At 33.1% G+C, this 25,936-nt stretch overlaps 1 protein-coding gene across 3 annotated transcripts in view; it reads left to right on the top strand.

Annotated features, from left to right (window-relative positions):
* Positions 1–25,936, top strand: part of stac (C2 and C2B_Munc13-like domain-containing protein staccato) — a 197,861-nt gene that overhangs the window by 118,758 nt on the left and 53,167 nt on the right. For all 3 annotated transcript variants that reach the window (XM_075291047.1, XM_075291049.1, XM_075291050.1), the window contains 4 exons: positions 4,821–4,868; positions 18,103–18,262; positions 21,819–22,636; positions 22,705–22,919. In XM_075291047.1, coding sequence (XP_075147162.1) covers positions 4,821–4,868; positions 18,103–18,262; positions 21,819–22,636; positions 22,705–22,919 — 1,241 coding nt within the window. The remainder of the gene's footprint in view (positions 1–4,820; positions 4,869–18,102; positions 18,263–21,818; positions 22,637–22,704; positions 22,920–25,936) is intronic.

Here is a 25,936-nt window from a genome sequence, read left to right as displayed (position 1 = left end):
ATTCCTCCCCTCCGAAAATTCATAGGTAAAATAACCAATATTGGAGGAACAATTTTGGAGTTCTGAAATATCGCTTCAACAAATGTTTACCCTCTGATTGAAGGGTGTTACAAGCACATTAATTTGTCATAAATTTTAGGTCAGAGGGTAGCTTCGTTCCTGAGATATGGCCACTGATCCCCTCCAGAAATTTAGGATAATAAATACAGAAATTAAAAGAGCGTATTTGGTGTCTTAAAAATCAAATCTTGATATATGCTATACCTTGTTCGATAGGTATTTCATAGGACTATACACTGCCGCATAAGTAGTCCTGGCAGGATATCCCGTTCCAGAGATATGATTCCCCTCCCATTGCCAAATGTCCCACCACATATCTCTTGCGGTGGTTAATATATTTCCAAAATAAATAAACCGTTATGTAGGGTGTTCCCCTGGCATTGTTCCTGCGAAATTTTAATTTTAAATTCCCAGTAGTTTTTCCAAAAAATCAGTTTTTCGAAAAAATCCCAAAATGTTTTTACCCTAATCTATTACAATTGGTTTGTGTCTAGGGTTTTAAATACGTATTTATCTTCACACACATTATTACAAATTACAAATATGGCAAAACAGACCATGTGGGAAAAAATCTATTTCGTAAAAGACATAGCCAAAAACAGGATTTTATTGAACTTCAAAAATGTTTTAGTCGAAAAACGAATGCGATTCTACATTATCGATTTTTTATTTCGGTAGAAAATGTTGTCAAAATTTTATTTCTATATAGAATTTTTGCAAAATTTTATTTTTATAGAAAATTTTGTCAAAATTTTATTTCAATTGAAAATTTTGTAAAAGATTTATTTCCATAGGAAATTTTTGCAAAATGTTATTCCTATAGAAAAAATTTTGCAAAATTTTTTTTCTATAGAATTTTTTTTGCAAAATTTTATTTCTTTAGAAAATTTTTGCAAAATTTTATTTATATAAAAAATTTTGTCAAAATTTTATTTATATAAAAAATTTTGTCAAAATTTTATTTTCTTTAAAATTCAGTCTCTTGACAATAATATTCCAGTGAAATTTTTGTTGAAATTTAGTAAAAAGTACCTTTCCGATCAAAAACTACCTTTTTTGTACTTTCCTAAAAATTGTATTTTCCATCCCTGAGTAACTGGCAAAGTGACCAAAATTTTTAAAAGAATATGCACGTTTGGAAATATCTCTTTATTGCTTCCATCGCTAAATTAGGCAGGTTCTTTTCGCAGGTTTTGCGCCATTTCATTTACACATGTGTGTTTGGCTGTTTCGTTGTTGTTCTATGGCCAAACAAAGCGAGTCATGTTCACAAAAAGAACAACAAACACACATAAAAAGCAGATATACATTTTCCAAAAATGAAATTTGTGGTGCGAAAACAAAAACAATTTGTTATTTTCGACCGTCGTTTGACGGACTTTTCAACTACTATTCTATGATTTGTGCAAGTTTTATAGGTAAGCGTTTTTCAAAATAAAACCTCCAGCTTTTCTTCAACATCTTCGAAAAGATTTTTCTATGCAGCTAAAAATATATATTTATTTATATAAAAATATTCATTCATTTCGGGGGGGTTTGATCCCCCTCACCCCCCCCCCCCCTGAATACGGACTTGTCCTCAGGTATTTTTCGAAAATGGAAGGCGCGCTAACCTATTATTATTGGAAATAATTGGTTTTTGACATTTTTGTATAATAGCACTCCGAAAGTAAAAGTAACTAACTCTGCTAGTTTAACTTCTCTAATTCGCAACTTCAAACTATTCAGGGTTTCTGTGGTCCATAATGTACATCCTAGATTTTGCTCCACCAGCTAGATTTTTGAAAATGTTTAATTAGAATGGAAATTGGCTCCGATAAGTCAAAAAGCTGTTTTTATAAGTAGTGGTTTTCCAAGTATGCACTCTTGTAGTATTAGTCCACATCGAAAATTTTAAAAATTATCGCACGAAAATGTCATTTAAGTTGTAAATAGGGCTCGTGTATCAATACATTCTGAATACGTATAACCGTGTAACGTTCACTAAAAAAACAGTGAACCCTTTTCGTTTGCAAAATGAACTAAAAGTAAAATTGATCTTGATTTAGCTCTTAAGATTTTTCTGCTTGTCTAGTTTATAATTCTCTTAAATTTTTGTTGATCTATGACAATACAATGCCATAGTTAAATTTTACACCACCATAAGATATATATATATATATATACTCCTACCAAGTTAAAAAAAAAATCTCTATTAATTTGGTTAACTTGACTATTTTTTTTTTGGGAAACCCGATAACAAAATTTGGTTAACAATCTCATTAAAATGTCGACGACGAAACTATTTTTAAACAAATCTTCCCACAATACAGATAAATTAAATAATTAAAGGAATAACAAACCGTTATACTAATTTGAAAATTTCCATACATTAAAAGTAATCTTTATTTAAGCAAAAGTACTTTATTATAAAGACTTATGATGAAAGTTCATAATACAATGGTATTTGTGAATAAAAATTACTGTCACGTGGAACAAGAAATTAGTCTATTTTAACTCGCTGTTTAGGGATTTGACTTATCCTTAGTTGTTAGTAAATATAATTTTCACACATCTTGCTGAAAAAATGGAAGGAATAATGAAAATTGTATACAAATAAAAATAAAACGTATTTTTAATTCTTTATATTAGCTTGTAACTTACCATATTTTGGTGCATTTTAAGTTTGGTGCATTTAAGAAGTAAGCTATATTAACTCAAAAACTGTGTTGTTATCGATGTGACGGATATAATAAAATAAATATTCTAGTTAAAATAAAGCCAAAGTGTTAATATAAAACTTACCAAATCTCTGTTAAATTATACGCTGAGAGGAAACATAAAAAATTGTCCACATTCACTTAGGGTTTCTCTGAAATTAAATATTTATTTTTTACATTAAATTGGTTTCCAAAAAATCTTATTAAAGAAGTAATAATATGCATAAAAAACGAAATATTCTGGTTAAAAGAAAGTTAAAGAAACCTTACCAATTCACTATTAAGCAGAGGAGTAATAAAAATGTTTGCAAATTGTTAAGGGGCTATTCTCAAATTAATGATTTGTTTTTAACATTAAAAATATTAAATTGGTTTCCAAAAAAATTTGTTTAATGAAATTCTAAAATAAGGTATTAAAAACCTTTAATTTTGGTAATAAAAGGATCATAAGAACGTAAATATTGTAGTTGAAAGAAAGAAAATTTTTAAAAGAAATTAAATTATACGATGGGGAGAAATATAAAAATTTGTCCGAATCTATCTGGGGTTGCTCTGAAATTAAATATTTTTTTACAACCAAGAAAAACATTAAACTGGTATCCAAAAAATTAAATAACAAATAATAAACATAAAAATAGCCTTTTTAAAAGAAAAGAATACTTACAAATTTATGATTAAACTATAAGCTGAGGTGTAACATAAAACTTTCCAAATTCATCTGGGGTTACTCTGAAATTGAATATTTATTTTTAACATTCAATAATAAAAAATAAATTAGATTTCTATAAAACAATTTCAATATACTTTCCATTTCAGCATTTTTTCCTAAATATTGAACATTCTTAATAACTTTTTTCTAAGCTACCGGTCATTACTTCACCAACGTACATTTCATTGCTAAAATATTAATAACTTTCATTTAAAAGGTTTAATAAACAAACACCAATATATGTCTCGAAAAACCAAGATATCCCATAACTTTATATTGCCTTGTTACATGCCTGCTAAAAAGATTCAACAGCCCACTCGAACGCCAACTATACAACTGAAGCATGCCAAACAAAACCAAGCAAAATCAAAACATTCCTACAACAACAAAAACACATGTGCCTTCATTGAAAACAACACTTCATCCAGCCAAATAAACCATCCGCAAATAAGAAACACACACGCACAAACCACTGAAAGAACAAAACTAAAAACAACCCCACGCTCAGATATACACAACATACCCAGCACTCGCTACCATTTCTCATTATTACATTGCTCTCAATGCATACTCGCACTCTCAAACAAAATTCAAGTAACATCATCTTTACATTAATCAAATTTCATTTTGCCGAGAAAGATCTCTGTACTATGCATTAGTTCATCGCATCTGCTGACACTCTAAGAATAATATTCGTAAATGCACATCAGTTTATAACGATGAAACGTTTAACTTAAAATTAGCAAAAATTTCATGAAATGTTATCTAAAAATTTTCCACGAAAATGTCTATAAATTTAATTACATGTGAACTAAAAAGATTTCATTGTGAAAAGTTGTACCAACTATTTTTAAATAAAGAATTGCCAGTAAGAAATTGCATTCAAGTTCAAGTTTCGTAAAAAAAAGATAGTAAAGTAAATTGCAATTATTTTTTAGAAAGAACTTTACATTTCATTAGTAGTTTTATAGTATGACAAAAGAATTTTTAACTTCCAGTTAACAAAATTTTCAAGGAAATTTCCATCGTATTTTGTAGGCCATGAACTAAATGATTGTTACTCAAAATTTGTGAAATTTCCTTGAACTAAAATTTTAAAAAATTCTTGTGATAAATTATTGTAAAAATCTTCTTAAATTTACGAGACACTTGTTTTGTGTGTTGGATAACTACGGCAGTTTACCCAATATCGGTAATAATTCATAAGTAATTTGTCGACTTTTTTTTCGAAAACAAAAAACAAAACAAATTGAAATCATTTGTACGAATTTTCAGCTAATTCGGTTGACAAATTTTATAATTCACAAAATTTCAAATTGTAGTCTGTACTAACTATTTCTCTTTTATTTTAGGCCTATCACAGATAATCCAAGGAATGAAGTTTTAATTATTGAAATTTGGTAAGTACAAACCTTGTGTTCTGTTTACCACATTTGGATGGTAGCACTTGTCTATTCTGTATTCACTATTGAAAATTTACGAATCTGTATTTGTATTACGATAAAAACCAACATTCAAAAATTTCTTTGAATGTCTTGAAATCTGATTCGAAATATATTTTGTTTGTATATTTTCGGCGATAATGTGAATCTATTTTTGGGAGTTTTTCTAACCAGTTTTCCAAAAACCTAAGTCGTTTTTCATACATCACTTTTTGAACTCTTTCGTTTACATTAATTCGTATCTGACTTTTAGAGTTTCTTTGCATATCAGTCCATTTTCTTGCCATAGTTTCGGATATGCCTAAAGTATTGAAAAACATTTTACTGCAGACTTGTTTCAAAGTTAAATTATGATTTAAGTAATACGATTTTGTATTACTACGTCGAGAGTCTTCTACGAAAATCCGTTTTTTCCCCCGAATATTCAATAAGACCATTTAAATAAACTTTTTTCTGGTCCCAAGACATACGCCAGAAGAGATTAAATATCTCCTTTCGTTCATTTTCCGAAAAAGAGGAACAGTGCCGGAGTGTACTTGTTTTGCAAAAAATTGAGACACATGCTTCCTTCATTGCTCTCGGCATTCTGTCTGTAACATTTCCTTTAGACAACCATTGATATTTCTTGCCATGCATACGATTTTTCTTATTATGTTCTCCTACATTTCTTACACTTTTTTCCGGAGTAATATCACGACTTTCTAAATATGACAATTCATTTTACCGTTTTTACTTGCCGTCTCTTTATTCTCACTAACTGCAATAACTGTCCCCAAACAACTAAATTTGGTTAGCTTTTTTGAAGTAACCTTTTCGATTTTTCTTAATAAAATCTTTATTTTTGATCGTAGCAACCTAAAAGTTTGTGAGACCATGACTGTTGATAAAACACGACACATTTTTCGAATTTTTGTTAGTTACGTTCTTTTGCATTTCTGCTAACGATATACTTGTTCTTCCGGGTTAGGCAAATATGGCCAAAATATCCACATTTTACACTAACTTCTGTGATGATTTTCCCATATAACAGGTTGGCTGATAAGTCCCCGGTCTGACACATAGATGGCGTCGCTAGTATTAAATGCCTATTATTTTTATATAGTACCAACTTTCAAATGATTCGTGACGTCTGTAAGTCAATTAGTTTGTGAGATAGAGCGTCTTTTGTGAAGCAACTTTTGTTATTGTGAAAAAAATGAAAAAAAAGGAATTTCGTGTTTTGATAAAATACTGTTTTCTGAAGTGGAAAAAAAAATACGGTGGAAGCAAAAACTTGGCTTGATAATGAGTTTCCAGACCCTGCCCAGGGAAATCAACAATAATTGATTGGTATGCAAAATTCAAGCGTGGTGAAATGAGCACGGGGGACGCAGTGGACGCCCGAAAGAGGTGGTTACCGACGAAAACATCAAAAAATCCCCAAAATGATTTTGAATGACCTTAAAATGAAGTTGATCGAGATAGCAGAGGCCTTAAAGATATTAAAGGAACGTGTTGGTCATATCATTAATCAATATTTGGATATGCGGAAGCTCTGTGAAAATGGGTGCCGCGCGAGCTCACATTTGACCAAAAACAACAACGTGTTGATGATTCTGAGCGGTGTGCCACACCGTACCACAAGTCATTGAGAACGATGGCAAAAATTCATGAATTGCTTCCACACCCACCATATTCTCCAGATCTGGCACCCAGCGAGTTTTTCTTGTTCTCAGACCTCAAAAGGATGCTCGCAGGGAAAAAATGTGACGTCTGTAAGTCAATTAGTTTGTGAGATAGAGCGTCTTTTGTGAAGCAACTTTTGTTATTGTGAAAAAAATGAAAAAAAAGGAATTTCGTGTTTTGATAAAATACTGTTTTCTGAAGTGGAAAAAAAAATACGGTGGAAGCAAAAACTTGGCTTGATAATGAGTTTCCAGACCCTGCCCAGGGAAATCAACAATAATTGATTGGTATGCAAAATTCAAGCGTGGTGAAATGAGCACGGGGGACGATGAACGCAGTGGACGCCCGAAAAAGGTGGTTACCGACGAAAACATCAAAAAATCCCCAAAATGATTTTGAATGACCGTAAAATGAAGTTGATCGAGATAGCAGAGGCCTTAAAGATATTAAAGGAACGTGTTGGTCATATCATTAATCAATATTTGGATATGCGGAAGCTCTGTGCAAAATGGGTGCCGCGCGAGCTCACATTTGACCAAAAACAACAACGTGTTGATGATTCTGAGCGGTGTGCCACACCGTACCACAAGTCATTGAGAACGATGGCAAAAATTCATGAATTGCTTCCACACCCACCATATTCTCCAGATCTGGCCCCCAGCGAGTTTTTCTTGTTCTCAGACCTCAAAAGGATGCTCGCAGGGAAAAAATTTGGCTGCAATGAAGAGGTGATCGCTGAAACTGAGGCCTATTTTGAGGCAAAACCGAATGAGTACTACCAAAATGGTATAAAATTTGGAAGGTCGTTATAACTGTTGTATCGCTCTTGAAGGGAACTATGTTGAATAATAAAAACGAATTTTGACAAAAAACAATGTGTTTTTCTTTGTTAGACCGGGAACTTATCAGCCAACCTGTTTGTAGTCATTCCCAAACACTGTAATGCCAGCGTTTTCGACTGCATCCGAACACAGAAAAAACATTTCCCTTGTTAAACTAACGCTGAATTTAACTTATTTTTATTAAAAAAAAAAATATTTGTTAGTACTTAAATTTTATTATTTTTGGCGAAATTTTCCACAGACCAATGAAATTTTCGTTTTTTGTCTCAAATATTTAATGAACTAAACGTGAGTATAAAGTTCGATGACCGTACACATAATTTCAATATGAACTAAAGCAAATGAAAATTTTCGTACGATTCCCAAAAATAAAGGGTGATACGGTCAAAATTTGGTCAAGGGAAAACGCTTGTAAATTGGTGAAATCGTTTATTTAAAAAATTAAATTAAATTTTTTTTCAAGTTCAATTAGTATAAAATTCAGGAAAAATATTCAGTTAGGCTTTCGCTTTTCCAAATCCGAATTGCCGGGCCTCACGCTTGACACCTGCCATCAGATTTTGTACAGCCACCTTGTCCTGTCCACCTTCTTCGCCGCAGAAAGCCAGTTTGCCTTGAACTGCTGCTCGTCCTTAGCAGTTTTTTTGGTCTTCTTTAGGTTCCGCTTGACAACAGCCCAGTATTTCTCAATTGGGCGGAGCTCTGGCGTGTTGGGAGGGTTCTTGTCCTTGGGAACCACCTACACGTTGTTGGCGGCGTACCACTCCATGGCCTTTTTACCGTAATGGCAAGATGCCAAATCCGGCCAAAACAGTACGGAACAACCGTGTTTCTTCAGGAAAGGCAGCAGACGTTTATTCAAACACTCTTTCACGTAAATTTCTTGGTTGACAGTCCCGGAAGCTATGAAAATGCAGCTTTTCAAGCCACAGGTACAGATGGCTTGCCAAACCAGATATTTCTTTGCGAACTTTGCCAGTTTTATGTGCTTGAAAATATCTGCTACCTTTCCCCTTCCTGTTGCCGTATAAAACTCCTGTCCCGGAAGCTGCTTGTAGTCGGCTTTGACGTAGGTTTCGTCCATTACCACGCAGTCAAACTTCGTCAGCATCGTCGTGTACAGCCTCCGGGATCGCGCTTTAGCCGTCGTATTTTGTTTATCATTGCAATTTGGAGTCACTACCTTCTTGGAAGTCGATAGTCCGGCTTGTTTTTTGGCTCGATGCACGGTTGTAGACGATACACCCAGCTTATTTGCGGCATCTCGGAGAGAGAGGTTAGGGTTTCGCTTGAAACTACCGGCAACTCTCTTTGTCGTCTCAGCGGCTTCCGGTTTTCGATTTCCCCCCGATCCAGACTTCCTGGCTGTCGACAAACGTTCCCCAAACACTTTAATTACATTTGTAACGGTTGATTTGGCAACTTTTAGCGATTTTGCCAGCTTTGCGTGCGAGTAGCTCGGATTTTCGCGATGCGCGAGCAAAATTTTGATACGCTGCTCTTCTTGCTTGGACGGCATTTTTACAACTGAAGAGTGAATTCCAAAATCAAAATAGGAGCAACATTCTACACACACACACACCTTCAAAATGAGGGATGTTCAGGTTTTTTAAATGCAAAATTGAAAGAAATACGTCAATTTTATATTGACCAAATTTTGACCATATCACCCTTTAGTAAGAATAAACTACTGTATGGTTAAAATGGTCATGATTTGGTGCCAATGATTTTCTTCTTAAATTTTAGTTCATTTCTTCTTCTATAAGAGGGTATAATTTCCTGAACTGCAGTTAAAAAGTACAACAGGGCATTAAATTTTCCTGGTTTTAACAACACTTTGGGTAAATCGCAAAATGTGAAGTAAAATTTAGTTCAATTTTCGTACGAGTTAGTTTATTCTTCCTATAAAACAGTTTACTTTTTTTCGATGAAGGATCAAACTTGTATAAATGTCGCACGATTTGGCAAAATTCGTAATAATGCCTAAAATTGTTTTATATCCCTAACGGCCATTTTCATGTAGCTCCGTTAGGCTTTAACTGCCAGATAGCAGAATGTAAAATGCAAATATCTTCTCTCCAGTTAACTCAACAAAAAAAAATTCAGCAGTTAAGATTCTAACTGGCATATAAAATATATATGCAAGATGACATATATGTCCATAGTACGGTTCGTTCGTTAGCTAACGGAGCTTCATGAAAATGGGGGTAACACATATGTATCGCCTGATAAATCATAAAAGATTTTTGATGCTATTGAATAAAAATGGCTCTATCTTTATATTTTTATACTAAAATTGTGTTTCGTCCCAAATTTGAAGGAGTTGAGATGGTACCAAAATATTTGGTCTACATAGTGGTGAAGGGCATTATATAGTCGGCCCCGCCCCTAAAAATCCACATTTTCGAAATTTTTAAATCTACTTTTTATAAGGCAAGTGACAAATCTAGTTAAAGTGGATTTTGGAAGTAACATATAATGTGTATGCCATTTTCGAGATTTCAATGCAACAGTCGTTATTAACATCAAACAGACAAATATTGCAATAGTATGTTCATAAAACTCTGTACAAAGGTTACAATTAGGACTCTACCTGATTTTACATTACATTTTTTTGTAATTTTAAAAATTGCAAAAAAAATATCAAATGCAAACTGAATATAAAAATGTCTATATTAAATAATTTGACAAACATTCTTTTCCTCTGTTGGTTAAGCTACTCTTGTAGTTTAGTCAATGTATGGTTTTAAGCTGAAATAAAAAAAATAACAACAATGCTTAAAGAACAAAACCAACAATAACAAAACAAAACAAATGGAAAAAGAAGAGGAGGCACGCTCAAAATAAACCCAGCCATGTGAATTCAAATCGATGATTTGACAGTGGCATAGGAAAAGAGATATGTTTGTTTCGAATTTATTTCGGCATAAGCCGGCTATCAATGTAAAACCTTTTTTCGGAGGGTTCAAGTGTAGTTTTTGTTGGGTTTAATAAACTGCCTGAATTTATTCTGATAATTGGTTGATAGTTTTGCTGCAAGTAGAGGATGCTGATGAGGAATGTGGTAATTCCGAAACGTGCGTCCATCCAACCATCTTGCAGTCTATAGGGCTTTGCCCAAATAAATTTGACAAACATTCTTTTCCTCTGTTGGTTAAGCTACTCTTGTAGTTTAGTCAATGTATGGTTTTAAGCTGAAATAAAAAAAATAACAACAATACATATTAAATAATATTATATACACTCAAAAAAGAGCGAATCCACCAAGAAAGAGACTTTTAGTTAATTTTAGAAAAAATAGATTAATTTTACAAAATTTTAACTAAAATGTATCAGAAACGCAGATGTCACGCCGATTTCACAAAAATAAATAAATAATTTTCGACGAAATCAAGAAAATTTATTAGACATAATCATTTTTTTCAATTGTTAAAAAATTGTAGTGTAAAGGACAAACTTACAGTTAAAAATTTCAAGAATGTCTTTAGTGCATTACGAAGTTCATGATGGGCTCATTATTGGGAAAATTCTGAACTATTTTTGGGGGGAAACGAGTTAAGTTAAGCTTTATACTTCATTTGTGTATATTTTTTTCCTCTGTTTTAGTTAATTTAACTAACGTTCCCAAACAATATTAAAGTAATGTAAAATGTCTTAAAACGTAATAATTCCATGAACTAAAATATAATTAAATCGGCTTTAGTGAAATATAGTTAGGGTTCACTTTTTTAAGTGTATGACCAAAACTAGAAATATTGGCTAGTTCTCCGTTAAGGTGGGTATTAAGTTCGAGTTTAGCCGCTAAAATCGCTAAAGTGAAAACTAAATCAGTAAGAAAAAAGCATGAAATTATACATATTTGTTGCAAATTTTATTATAACTTGATGGGGAATATCCCAAAGCAAATTTTCACAAAATTTATATTCCTTAAAATGGAGTATTAAAGAAAAGTAATCGTGAAAACATGACGATTTTAGCGGCTAAAGGTAAGTACTATGTTCGCTTTTCGCGTTGAAATTTTCGTGGTTACTTTATTAAAACAGTTCAATATAAAGCAGACAAATTATCTCAATTGATGCGTAGTTTCTTGTTCCTCTAGATTTCGGCAAGACTTTACAGGAATAAGTTTGTTTTCATTTATAATTTTGGTTATTTAAGGAAAAGTAATCGCGAAAATAAAGTGGTTTTCAACTCGAAAACCGAACATAGTACCTACCCTAAACTCGAACTTAATACCCACCTTTAATGTATGTCAACTCGTCACAGTTTTCGACAGACAGGTATGTGTGAAACCACTTTGAATCAGCTAGCACTTTCACCAGCATTACGGACAGGAGATAAACCATCGCTTTCAACTTTTTGCTGTTCGGCCTAAACTGGGATGGGTAATTTGTATGCAAGGCGAGTATACCAACCAGAAACTGCAACCGGTGGCTTTTTTCGTATTGCAATCTTACCCACAAAATGTCGATGGCAGTGAGTAAGGCACCAATTACCATGCGATCTTTTACATTGATACAAATGCGAGAATAAAAACACCAATAGTATATAACAACGTTCGTATGCAGTGTCTTGCAATCTTGAACCCATCGACATCGTAACAACGCTCGGTAACAAAAAACGAGGTTGGCACTTAAGTGTGATTGCAATCAACAACAACAATTACTAGCAGTTGGCATTAGCTCAAGAGAATTGAGAGAGTACAAAATAAGAGAATACCAAACTGCTGAGATATGGGTAACCAATTTGTGTGATTGCTTTACTACGGTGTTTTCGAGAGACCAACACTCATAGTAACAAACACCGACAGTCGTCGGTTGCATTGGATATTGGTGGTTGAAATTTTTTTTACCAATTGGTGTTTTAAGATTGCAAATGTTGGTGTTTACTAAATACTGGTCGGTTGCGGTAGATCGCAGCCGTTATCTGATACCAACCGCTCATTTTTATATTCCTATTATATTCCCCAACATATATAAATATAACAAATGAATTAGACTTTGTGTCTCTGCGAGTCGTATGAATCGCATGTTCAAAACTAAATTGAACGATTTTGTTTGAGCTCGCTGAGGGTGCAAGAACGAAAAGTTTAAAACTTATATGATCGAACTCAAATTTTTAGCATATTATGAAACATGTGAAAACATGTAATGTTCATAAACTAGAATAACATGTTTGGGACATATATGTTAATATGTTGGAACATATTATGTTTGGGACATTACATTTTCTTAAATAAAATGTTTTTGGGATTTCCACAAAGCGTTGTTAAAACTAGGCAAATGTAATGCCCTGTTGCACTTTTTAACTGCAGTTCACGAAATCACATCGTCGCATAGAATAAAAAATGAACTACAAGTAAAGAAGAAAGTCATTGCCGCCAAATCATCACCATTTTAACCATACAGTAGTTCTTTCTTACTATTTTTGGGAATCATACGAAATTCTTCGTTTGCTTTAGTTCATATTGGACTTATGTGTACGGTCATTGAACTTTATACCCACGTTTAGTTCATAAAATTTTTGAGACATACTTAAAAAAAGTAAGATTTCATTAAGCTGCACCCTCAAAAAAAATCGCCTCTTTAACATATGTTCCAAACATATTTTGCAGGAAGCACATATATTATTGGATACTGCCGAAACATTAATATGTTTGTTTTATGTGAACATATTATATGTTTGGAAGCATTTGAGCCCAAAAATATTATATGCTTGGAAGAATTTTTCCCAAAGACGATTGTGCTCATTCCCTAACATACTTGTAATTTTCACTTCCACGAAATATTTCAGTTCTGGCACCTTTTTCTGTAATACAAATAATGTTGAAGAAATTATTCACTTTTATAAATTATTTAAATTTTACCTTTCGCCTGCACGGAGAATCGAACCGAGGACCATACAGTTTGTAAGCCAACACACTATCCACTGGGCTACGTAGCTGTTATAGTCACCAGCAGATAATTATCGTTATACGTTATATTTATATAGCATAGTTTGCAGCGCCCACGAGCCCATGCAAACATAATATTATTTAACAGAAACATAAATTTGTTTGCCTCGTGGAGCAGTGGTTAGCATGTCTGCCTTTCATGCAAAGGATCGTGGGTTCAATCCCTGCTCCGACCGAACACTTTTTGTTTTTTTTTTAATTTACACATTTATATTTATACTATATTAAATTTTTATAATGAAACTTCGAAATGTGGGTTATTAAAGATTTATAGTCAGTAACAGTGCATGGTATAAACTAAATTGACTGATTTTTGGATAAAATAATATTTTTTTATTGCAAAAATAACAATTTTGTAACAAAAAACGGTTTTTGGTAAAAAAACTTAAAATTTGGAAGGAATTCAAAAACTCTAACAAAAGAAGAACGTGGAGTCGAGTATAAACATACATAAATAATTTTATAATATAAACATAAATTTATTTAGGCGTGAACAGATTTTACTAGCATTTAACACCATCGCTCTAAAATGCCTTTTACTTTTCTTTAATAGTTCATTTTAAAGAAAACAAACTTTTTAAATTGTTTTAGCTGCAAAACTCGAAGTTAATGCCCGCTTTTATATTTGAAGGTGTCCGTCAACTCCTCGTGGACTACTTATTAATAAAGAGGAACTAAACTTTGTTTTTATACATTTTACTGTGTAATTTTTCACTATTTCCTCCTTATTTCATTTTACTGTCCCAACTCTAAAAAGAGTATAGTGCCCTTTCGTTATTTTTATGAAGACCCCTGATTTCTTTTAACGAACCAAGAAAAAATGTGTGCCCATAATGCCAAAATGATAAACAAAACACATGTCCACACATACATAACATAAAATGCTGCTCTCAAGGCGAAAACATATGCTGTTTGTTTTTCAAATGTCTATTCTCTTGGTTCCGAATGTCCATTCTCTTTATTCAAATTAAATAATATTTAGACTTAAGCATATCAAATTTTTGGCCTTATCATAAAACAGTTTTCCGAAACAACATACAAGCGGTTTCACAGAAATTGTTCTCTTTTGATTCTTTCGCTGTGTTATGTTGATATCTTTTGTCAACTCTCCCGGTTTCCATCTCTATTTCTTTCTCTATACTCTCTCTCTGTCGCTTTGAATAAAATATCACAACATATGTATGTTAAGTCGAAATTTGTAAATTTATACATGTTTGCATTCACACATATGATTTTTATGAAACATTTATGCCCCAAACATAATATATTCTAACATATTAACATAGATATCCCAAACATTTAGTGTTGGTTTAGGAACATTACATGTTTGCACTTAAATATATTGTGTTTTAAAATTGTGCCCGAAACACATTTTGTTTATATCGGAACATATGAAAAACATATTTTTCTAAGAGTGTGTAGAAAATTTCTAAAAAATAATAAAATTTAACTACTAGCAAAAAATTTTTTCCAATAAAAATAAGTTAAATTTAGCGTTAGTTTAACTACGGAAATTTGTTTTCTGTGCATATTCTCCCATGTTCCGATATTTGGAATCGCAAATCGTCAAATTTTCGTTTGGCGATATTTTCTTAATCATAAAGTTTACAAACTCAAATCTTGGCAATATAGTTCTCTTTAATGAGAATATCAAATTAGACTTGGACTTAAGTCCGCGAGTATCTTTATTTTTTCGCTTTAAGAAAAGTAAGTTCTTGCAAGTTGCGATTCCAAATATCGGAACATTGGAGATTTTGTTGCGGACACATTTCCTTGCATTCATTTTGGTTGCATCTGGAAAATGAACGATGCATCCTAAAATTTTAAAATGTTTGAGTCTAAACATTATTGAATTTACTCATTCAGATAATAGATATAAACAAGATAATAGATATAAACAAGAAAGTGAAATTTGTTGGAAATTGAAATTAACTATTTGGGACCTCCAAAAAGATATGCTTAGGATGAAACATAACATATTTGCACAGTATAAACAATTTTTTGTTTAAAACAAGTTCTTAAAATTATATGCTTGAAGCAGAATATGTTTGGTAGTATATGTTCGAGACTCGATTTTTTTTAGGTTATGGTATGGTTACTATGATATTGAGGTGCCTATTAGCTTCTCCGTTACTGAAACCATCATCATAACCCAAGAACCAACAGTATCTTGGCCACGAGCTAAGTTCACGGAATTCTTCGATGGCCTCATGATGCACTCTGGTAATGACTACATGAAAACTGACACCCTCCACGAATTGGTGCGCCAAGGTTTTTCGGGCATTGCGACCTATGACCATAACAACAATATCGGTCCCAATAAACCCTTGCGTAATCATCATCTTCTAATGTATCAGTGATCGAAGAAGCTTACACACATTATTTTGCATATATTATTAGCTCCGTTCGAGTACCCGATAATTTTTGATAGTTATCACAAATTTTTACTGGAAGTCGTTCGTTTGCCCATGAGAGCCAGAGAAATCAAATTTGACATTTGAGAACCATAGAAGATGCAAGTTTTTGCTGAAGATTTAGATTAGCACATAATTGCCTGCTGCGTTTTCGTCATAAACAAATTGTACATGCAATATATTTCACGGTTTCAATTAGAAGTGTAGTAAAAATGATGAATATGTTTGTGGTTGGTTTAAATGATGGAAATTGGTTTATGGCAAATTTTTACTGGTATGCGTTCACGTACATTTCTGCTAATTTTGGCAAAGAGAGTAAAATCCACATTTTACTCTCTGGCAAGTTTTAAGTGGATAATTTTTACTGGAAAAGTACGCAAACATACTTATTATATCTTGAAAGGCAAACTATCTTTTGTACCTACACCCTCAAAAAAAAAAATCGCTTCTTTAACATATGTTCCAAACATATTTCGCAGGAAGCACATATATTATTGCATACTGCCGAAACATTAATATGTTTGTTTTATGTGAACATATTATATTTTTGGAAGCATTTTGAGCCAAAAATATTATATGCTTGGAAGAATTTTTCCCAAACACGATTGTGCTCATTCCCTGACATACTCGTAATTTTCACTTCCACGAAATTTTTTAGTTATTGGCACCTTTTTCTGTAATACAAATAATGTTGAAGAAATTATTCACTTTTATAAATTTTTTAAATTTTACCTTTCGCCTGCACGGAGAATCGAACCGAGGACCATACAGTTGGTAAGCCAACACACTATCCACTGGGCTACGTAGCTGTTATAGTCACCAGTAGATAATTATCGTTTTAAGTTACATTTATATAGCATAGTTTGCAGCGCCCACGAGCCCATGCAAACATAACATTATTTAACAGAAACATACATTTGTTTGCCACGTGGAGCAGTGGTTAGCATGTCTGCCTTGCATACAAAGGGTCGTGGGTTCAATCCCTGCTCCGACCGAACATTTTTTTTTTTTAATTTACACATTTATATTTATACTATATTAAATTTTTTTAAACGAAACTTCGAAATGTGTATTATTAAAGATTTATAGTTAGTAACAGTCCTTGATATATACGAAATTGACTGATTTTTGGATAAAATATTATTTTTTATTGCAAAAATAACAATTTTTTAATAAAAAACTGTTTTTGTACAAAACTTTAAAATTTGGAAGGAATTCAAAAACTAACAAAAGAAGAACGTGGAGTCGAGTATAAACATACATACATAATTTTATAATATAAACATAAATTTATTTAGGAGTGAACAGTTTTTTACTAGCATTTAACACCATCGCTCTAAAATTCCTTTTATTTTTCTTTAATAATTCATTTTAAAGAAAATAAACTTTTTAAATTGTTTTAGCTGTAAAACTCGAACTTAATGCCCGCTTTTATATTTGATGGTGTCCGTCAACTCCTCGTGGACTACTTTTTAATAAAGAGGAACTAAAGTTTGTTTTTTTACATTTTACTGTGTAATTTTTCACTATTTCCTCCGTATTTCATTTTACTGTCCCAACTCTAAAAAGAGTATAGTGCCCTTTCGTTATTTTTATGAAGACCCCTGATTTATTTTAACGAAAAATTGTGCCCATAATGCCAAAATGATAAACAAAACACATGTTCACACATGCATAAAATGCTGCTCTCAAGGCGAAAACATATGCAGTTTGTTTTTCAAATGTCAATTCTCTTGGTTCCGAATGTCTATTCTTTATTCAAATTAAATAATATTTAGAGTTAAGCATATCAAATTTTTAGCCTTATCATAAAACAGTTTTCCGAAACAACATACAAGCGGTTTCACAGAAATTGTTCTCTTTTCATTCTCTCGCTTTGTTATGTTGATATCTTTCGTCAACCCTCCCGGTTTCCATCTCTATTTATTTCTCTATACTCTCTTTTTGTCGCTCTCTGAATAAAATATCACAACATATATATGTTTACTCGAAATTTGTTAATTTATATATGTTTACATTCACACATATTATTTTTATGAAACATTCATGCCCCAAACATAATATATTCTAACATATTAACATAGATGTCCCAAACATTTAGTGTTAGTTTAGGAACATTACATGTTCGCACTTAAATATATTGTGGTTTAAAATCGTGCCCGAAACACATTTTGTTTATATCGGAACATATGAAAAACATATTTTTCTAACAGTGTAATGTCATTGTTTAAGTTCTTCTAGATAAGTAACTGTATTTTCCTAATCTAACCTATGTATATATATATATTGCTATTCTTTTTTTCTTTTGTCACGAAAAGGGATTTTGACGCCGCTGAATCTGTGAAAGAAAAAGTCAACAAAATCATGGACGTGAAAGGCATAAAAGGTTTACGCAAACTAATGAAAGAAATTGCTGTAACTGCTTCCACTGGAAAACATGACAACGAGCTAATTGGAAGAACTGCCATTACATTAAAAGTACGAAGTGTTCAAAAATCACATCTATGCACTGAAGCGTTCAATATTAAAGTGAAGCCCATGTAATTGTGCAGTACACATATCATTATTTCATGGTCCATCCGTTTGAGCTTTAACATAGCCCCATAAAAATAGTCTAAAGGCGCACGATCTAGGCGACCAATTGACCGGTCCCGAACATTAAATAAAATCTTCACCGCATATCACTTGCATTTTGATAAGAATTCAATAATTTACACGCGTTGTTCGTTTGTAAGACGATTCATTGCTAAATTATACATAGACCAGTGCCAAAAAGATAATAGCTAAAAAAATTTAGATGCGCGAGTTTAAAAGTTAGTTTAAAATGAAAACAAACTGTTCACAGTAAAATTATGCGGTAAAACACGATCTCGAAAATACTCAATCTCGCGAGTTGAATAACGTTTACAATTTTAGTCACACTAAGAATGGTAAGAGTTCCCATTTGCTATCATTCCAATTCTGAAAATCTCTAGCATAACTACCCTGCCAACATTTTTTGAATTTGGGGACGCTTCTAAGAATCCCCACTACGTCGAAAACAGTCGTATACGATATCCAAAACTCCTCGGAAAAGCGCCGTCACTATTGAGAAGTTGTACCACGCCAAGTTACTACAAAAAAGTATCGCATGAGTGCAATTATTAGGTGCCCTTCAAACAATCAATAAGATAGTTGTAAAAGAATCGTTGTGGTCAAGTAAAACACGATTGTTTATTAATTTTGTTAAACATTTATAAATTCTCATAAATATAACATTTATACGACTATCACATCACATTTAACATATTTTTATGCATTAATAAAAGATTGATGTTGAGTTACAAGTTGCAAGTTACATGTTGTAGCGTCTATCAGCCAGTGCTTTTATTCCCAATGGAGGCAGCGTGTCTGGAAAAATATTTGAAAAACTATTACTTTATTCCATTTGGAAAGTCAAAAATTGTTCACCAATATACTTTTCACAATTTTAAGCGAAATAACTATATTTTCAGCACTTCATTATCCTTTTTATTTTAATAAATTATAAAAAGCTAGTTGCGCTTGGTGTTTCACAAAATATAAAATGGCTCTTGTAACAATAGTGATGGCAAAATACTATCACAGTTGGCGATTGTTGCAGTGTCACTTACGAGTCTGTGGTAGCGATGATGAGAAATAGAACTTTGAAATGCTGGCAGGGTATATACATATTTAAGAATGATAAGAGTTCCCATTTCCAATCATTTCAATTTTAGTGACCAACATTATTCTGAAAATCTCTAACATGACTATACCCTGCCAACATTTTTTGAATTTGGGGACGCTTCTAAGAATCCCCACTACGTCGAAAACAGTCGTATACGATATCCAAAACTCCTCGGAAAAGCGCCGTCACTATTGAGAAGTTGTACCACGCCAAGTTATTACAAAAAAGTATCGCATGAGTGCAATTATTAGGTGCCCTTCTAGATACATTTAGAAGGACGCCAATAAGAGCCCCTTCAAACAATCAGAGAAAGTGAATTTTAAGATAGTTGTAAAAGAATCGTTGTGGTCAAGTAAAACACGATTGTTTATTAATTTTGTTAAACATTTATAAATTCTCATAAATATAACATTTATACGACTATCACATCACATTTAACATATTTTTATGCATTAATAAAAGATTGATGTTGAGTTACATGTTGTAGCGTCTATCAGCCAGTGCTTTTATTCCCAATGGAGGCAGCGTGTCTGGAAAAATATTGGAAAAACTATCACTTTATTCCATTTGGAAAGTCAAAAATTGTTCACCAATATACCTTTCACAATTTTAAGCGAAATAACTATATTTTCAGCACTTCATTATCCTTTTTATTTTAATAAATTATAAGAAGCTAGTTGCGCTTGGTGTTTCACAAAATATAAAATGGCTCTTGTAACAATAGTGATGGCAAAATACTTTCATCCGAATAGTGATGGCAAAATACTATCACAGTTGGCGATTGTTGCAGTGTCACTTACGAGTCTGTGGTAGCGATGATGATGAAATAGAACTTTGAAATGCTGGCAGGGTATACAATTTAATAACGCTTACCCCATAATTCACTCCGTAGATTGTTTTCAACTATAATTCGTTCTACGCACACTCAAGAGGTAAATTTCGAATGTACCTCCAAAAAATGGTTAGTCAACATAAATTTCTTGAGTCAGCATAATGTTCGCGAATCAGGAATTCTTTTCGTTATACGCGGTCGTGAAGAAAAACTTCATTCGTGTTTGTACGTCAACCGTGAACAGTTTTTCGTGAGTGATTATGGATTTTCACGTCGACAATGTATGTAAGTCCTACCATAAAAATTGTGCGCGTCTGTGAATATAATATAACTAGTAAAGGGTGATTTGTTAAGAGCTTGATAACTTTTTTTTTAAAAAAAACGCATAAAATTTGCAAAATCTCATCGGTTCTTTATTTGAAACGTTAGATTGGTCCATGACATTTACTTTTTGAAGATAATTTCATTTAAATGTTGACCGCGGCTGCGTCTTAGGTGGTCCATTCGGAAAGTCCAATTTTGGGCAACTTTTTCGAGCATTTCGGCCGGAATAGCCCGAATTTCTTCGGAAATGTTGTCTTCCAAAGCTGGAATAGTTGCTGGCTTATTTCTGTAGACTTTAGACTTGACGTAGCCCCACAAAAAATAGTCTAAAGGCGTCAAATCGCATGATCTTGGTGGCCAACTTACCGGTCCATTTCTTGAGATGAATTGTTCTCCGAAGTTTTCCCTCAAAATGGCCATAGAATCGCGAGCTGTGTGGCATGTAGCGCCATCTTGTTGAAACCACATGTCAACCAAGTTCAGTTCTTCCATTTTTGGCAACAAAAAGTTTGTTAGCATCGAACGATAGCGATCGCCATTCACCGTAACGTTGCGTCCAACAGCATCTTTGAAAAAATACGGTCCAATGATTCCACCAGCGTACAAACCACACCAAACAGTGCATTTTTCGGGATGCATGGGCAGTTCTTGAACGGCTTCTGGTTGCTCTTCACTCCAAATGCGGCAATTTTGCTTATTTACGTAGCCATTCAACCAGAAATGAGCCTCATCGCTGAACAAAATTTGTCGATAAAAAAGCGGATTTTCTGCCAACTTTTCTAGGGCCCATTCACTGAAAATTCGACGTTGTGGCAGATCGTAAGTCTATTCATGATGAAATGTCAAAGCATACTGAGCATCTTTCTCTTTGACACCATGTCTGAAATCCCACGTGATCTGTCAAATACTAATGCATGAAAATCCTAACCTCAAAAGAATCACCCTTTAGAACCTTCTACACCGTCCGTCCGTCCATTGTATTAATTGTTATTTTCCTGGTATCGGTCATAATTTTCAGTCGATTTTCATGAAAACGTTTGGGTCCATACCCATAATTATATAAATGAAAAATATTGATATCATATAGTCGGCTTCCTCCGACTTGGACACATTGTTTCACTTTAATTCTAGACGACTTCCAATATATTCGATATTATTATTGATACACAGGTTTGTTATCCTATTTATAGTCTATCCCAGCATCCGGAACAACTGTCTGGTATAACTTGGAAAAAGGTAGTAAGACTAAAAGTCGAGGATCTATTTTAGTGAATTTGGCACTAAGTGCTGAAAAAAATAAACATGTGGCTATACAGGAGCACAGACATCTATTAAAGCTGTTGCTGATGCATGAGTTGGAATCATCACAAGTAGCAAACTATTGGTGGAGTGGTAAATTTAGTACAAATGCGGAGACTATTCGATTGCAACATGCTGTTCAATCGGGTTTGACCACATTTGAATGTGCAATGAGTCAATGGTCCATTTATGCTACAATACACGAGGAACATGCTCTTAGTTTTTCATTGTTTAACTCCATATTGGATACAATTGTACCTCATCTAAAAAGTCTGCCGAATGAATCAGAAGATATGAAGACATTCTGGGATGGAGTAAAACGCATTTTGCCATCATCCTTCGCAGTTCTTCGAAAATTGCGTGCCAAGAATGTCAGCGATAAACAAATTTTGAAGACGTTGTGTGAAGTTCTTGACATTTTAGCCAAGATTAAAACCTTAGAGATTCCAAAATATATTGAATTGTTTTCACCTAACATATATGGATGGATAACACGAAAACCTATCGTGGAATGTACCATCGATGAGGTTACTATCGATGCCATACATGCCGGCACGAAAGAATGGCTTGAACATGTTATGGAAGCCAATCGGCAAAGCAGTGATCACACATCGGACGAAGGAAATCTCCAATATTTAATAAAACTTATTCAAATGGTCCGATCGGATCTTCAAAGAGCAATGGAGTATTTCGACAAACATTTTCACCAGTAAGTATTCACGTCTCTTCATCCAAATTGTTATTACATAAGTAATGGTTTGTTTTGTTTGTATACAGGAAAATCAGAGTTAGCTTCTCCACCGTTCTTTATGAGTATTATGATGACAAAATCGTAGATGTCGCAAAATCTATTGTTGATGAAGTTTGCAGTCATGTCAAGCGAATAGATGTTCCGGAAGACAACTTAGAAGAACTGCCAAATATTGAAAATATTACCATGGGCACCACACTGTTTGAATTGTATTTAGTACTTAAACGTTATGTCGATTTAGGTAAGTATACAAAAGGTCACAAACTAGTCAACATTTACCTTCCCTCAATATATATTTGTACGGAAAATGAATATCTCTAAGAAAAAATACTGGTTCGAAATGCCTCCCCCTGACAGAATATTGAAATGTGACCCATCGATCTATACAAACAAAAATTTTTTTTGAATTTACAACGAAAATCGCGGATTCAATCATTTTTTCATTGAAATGTCTTCAATCACGAAAATGATAGTATCAATCACCCATTTTGATTGAAACCCAACACGATTTTCAACTAAAAATTTAATTGACTTTTGTCACGGAATCAATGAATTGTGTGATTGAATCAATTTAAAAAGTGATTGGATTTTGACATAAAATTCAATCAATGTTTTAATTGAAACAATTAAAATTTTAATTAATTTCGCGACAAAAATCAATCAACTCTTTGATTAAATCAATTAAATACTTAATTGATATTGACAAAAATGTCAATCAGAAAATGTATATATTGCGCCCCAAAATCTTTTTTAGTTTTATATGCGTTTCTTATAAAAAATTAATATTTTGTTTTTGTGAATTATGCTATAGACAAAAGAATTTGGTTCTTCTTGTTTGTGTGTCTTACACATACAATTACATTAACACCAAATAAATGGTGAAAAAATAAACTATATAAATCATTATCTTCCTTATCATAAAAACCATGTCAGCATGTTCCTTCTAATATGTAGATGCGCTTAGATTTCCAATAAGTCAGCAGCTGTTGGCAATGCAAATAAGTGATCAATATTTTTTGTAGAGAATAAATTACTCAAATCAGATCATTTAATACGACGGAGTTTTTTTAATTCACTTTGAGGATGACAGCAGCCTATAAGCTAAATTAGTTTTTCTGAAAGTAAACAGAATAATTGGTTTGTTGGAAGATTCACCTTCAAGTTGCGAAGTAGTTTTGGTATTAAATTGCATTTTTATTTACCTGCCTTTTTTCAATTTGAACCCAAGTAGAGAGTAATATCTGATATGAGCTGCATTACAATCTCTCCGTAATGGTAAAAATTGTTTTTCTTTTTGTTTTAAATATATGAAAAATATCCAAAAATAATAAAAATATGTATTTTCCGTTAATATTTTTTATTTCCAGAATTTGCAAAGTATCGTCAATACAATACCAAATATTACATTTCTTTGCCATTATTTTTGTTTCTGATTGGTTCAAATTTTAATAGATGATTTCAATTCCCCAGCAAAAACTCCTATTACCAGGTATGAGTACAAGTATGCCTGCGCCAAATAGGTAACAACTTCTTCATTATCAGCAGTAATACTTTTACTTGGGCATGACATTGGAGGAAAATACTTCGGTGCAAGCATACCAGCAGTCGAAAAATAAGTACTTCGTCGCAAGCATTCCAGCTCTCCAAAAATAATAGATATACCATAAATAGAATCGAAAAGAGCGAGTGAGTTGCTGCTCTCATATCTGTTTATAGATGTTATTCTCTCTTATGAGTTAGTTTCGTATTCTCGGCCTTTTACTACTCCTTTCTTTCCCTCTGTTTATATTTATGGTACAATTTGTACTTTGACGCCAGGAGGAATCGAACTCAGACCTGTTGTAATCCAACACACTATACCCTACTCCACGGCATGGATTTGTTCAATGATGTAATTTTGCAATATAAATGATGTACTATATTGGCATTATAAATTAATATGTTGCAATTTTTTCTGAAATGTAATTTTCGCTATTAGTAGGTTATTCTGTTGTAGAGGTTATTCTATTTGAAAAAATTGCAAGATTGATGTCCATATGCAAAACAATTTATTGACAGTTTATCGAGGGAATTTTTATTGTAAACGTAGACTTGAAATTTTCTTTGACTTTTTTGTATAAGGGTGTTAATATTTAATACGAATAAAAAAACAATTGAGTCTCAGCAGGATTCGAACCCGGACCTCAAGATATGATTTTAATACTGGTATTTTTTGTATTTCGTATTACTGGAAGAATCACTAGTGCTTACCCACTTTTTGCTGGGTTGTAGAAATTTTGGAAAGGAATTGTTACTAAAATTAAATTAAACCGAGCCTCTTAATACACCTATTCTAAAAGGCTACAATGGCAAAAGAAGATTATAAATCTGCAACCTAGAATTAAGAATTGAACTTGATATTCTCTGCAGGTAAAAAAATTGACTTTTAATAGAACAAAAATAAGTTCTAATTATTCTGTTTACTTTCAGAAAAACTTACAGCTTACAGGCTTCTGATTATTGAAATTCTAGGCGCATCTAACAGGTTGGCTGATAAGTCCCCGGTCTAACAAAGAAAAACACATTTTTTTGTCAAAATTCGTTTTTATTATTCAACATAGTTCCCTTCAAGAGCGATACAACGATTATAACGACCTTCCAATTTTTTGATACCATTTTGGTAGTACTCCTTCGGTTTTGCCTCAAAATAGGCCTCAGTTTCGGCGATCACCTCTTCATTGCAGCCAAATTTTTTCCCTGTGAGCATCCTTTTGAGGTCTGAGAACAAGAAAAAGTCGCTGGGGCCAGATCTGGAGAATACGGTGGGTGGGGAAGCAATTCGAGGCCCAATTCATGAATTTTTGCCATCGTTCTCAATGACTTGTGGCACGGTGCGTTGTCTTGGTGGAACAACACTTTTTTCTTCTTCATATGGGGCCGTTTTGCCGCGATTTCGACCTTCAAACGCTCCAATAACGCCATATAATAGTCACTGTTGATGGTTTTTCCCTTCTCAAGATAATCGATAAAAATTATACCATGCGCATCCCAAAAAACAGAGGCCATTACTTTGCCAGCGGCATTTTGAGTCTTTCCACGCTTCGGAGACGGTTCACCGGTCGCTGTCCACTCAGCCGACTGTCGATTGGACTCAGGAGTGTAGTGATGGAGCCATGTTTCATCCATTGTCACATATCGACGGAAAAACTCGGGTGTATTACGAGTTAACAGCTGCAAACACCACTCAGAATCATCAACACGTTGTTGTTTTTGGTCAAA

This window comes from Haematobia irritans, chromosome 1 (assembly GCF_050003625.1).
Source record: "Haematobia irritans isolate KBUSLIRL chromosome 1, ASM5000362v1, whole genome shotgun sequence".
NCBI classification, from domain to species: Eukaryota; Metazoa; Arthropoda; class Insecta; order Diptera; family Muscidae; genus Haematobia; species Haematobia irritans.
The sequence above is the reverse complement of the archived record's forward strand: the minus strand, read 5'-3'. Positions and strand labels throughout refer to the sequence as shown.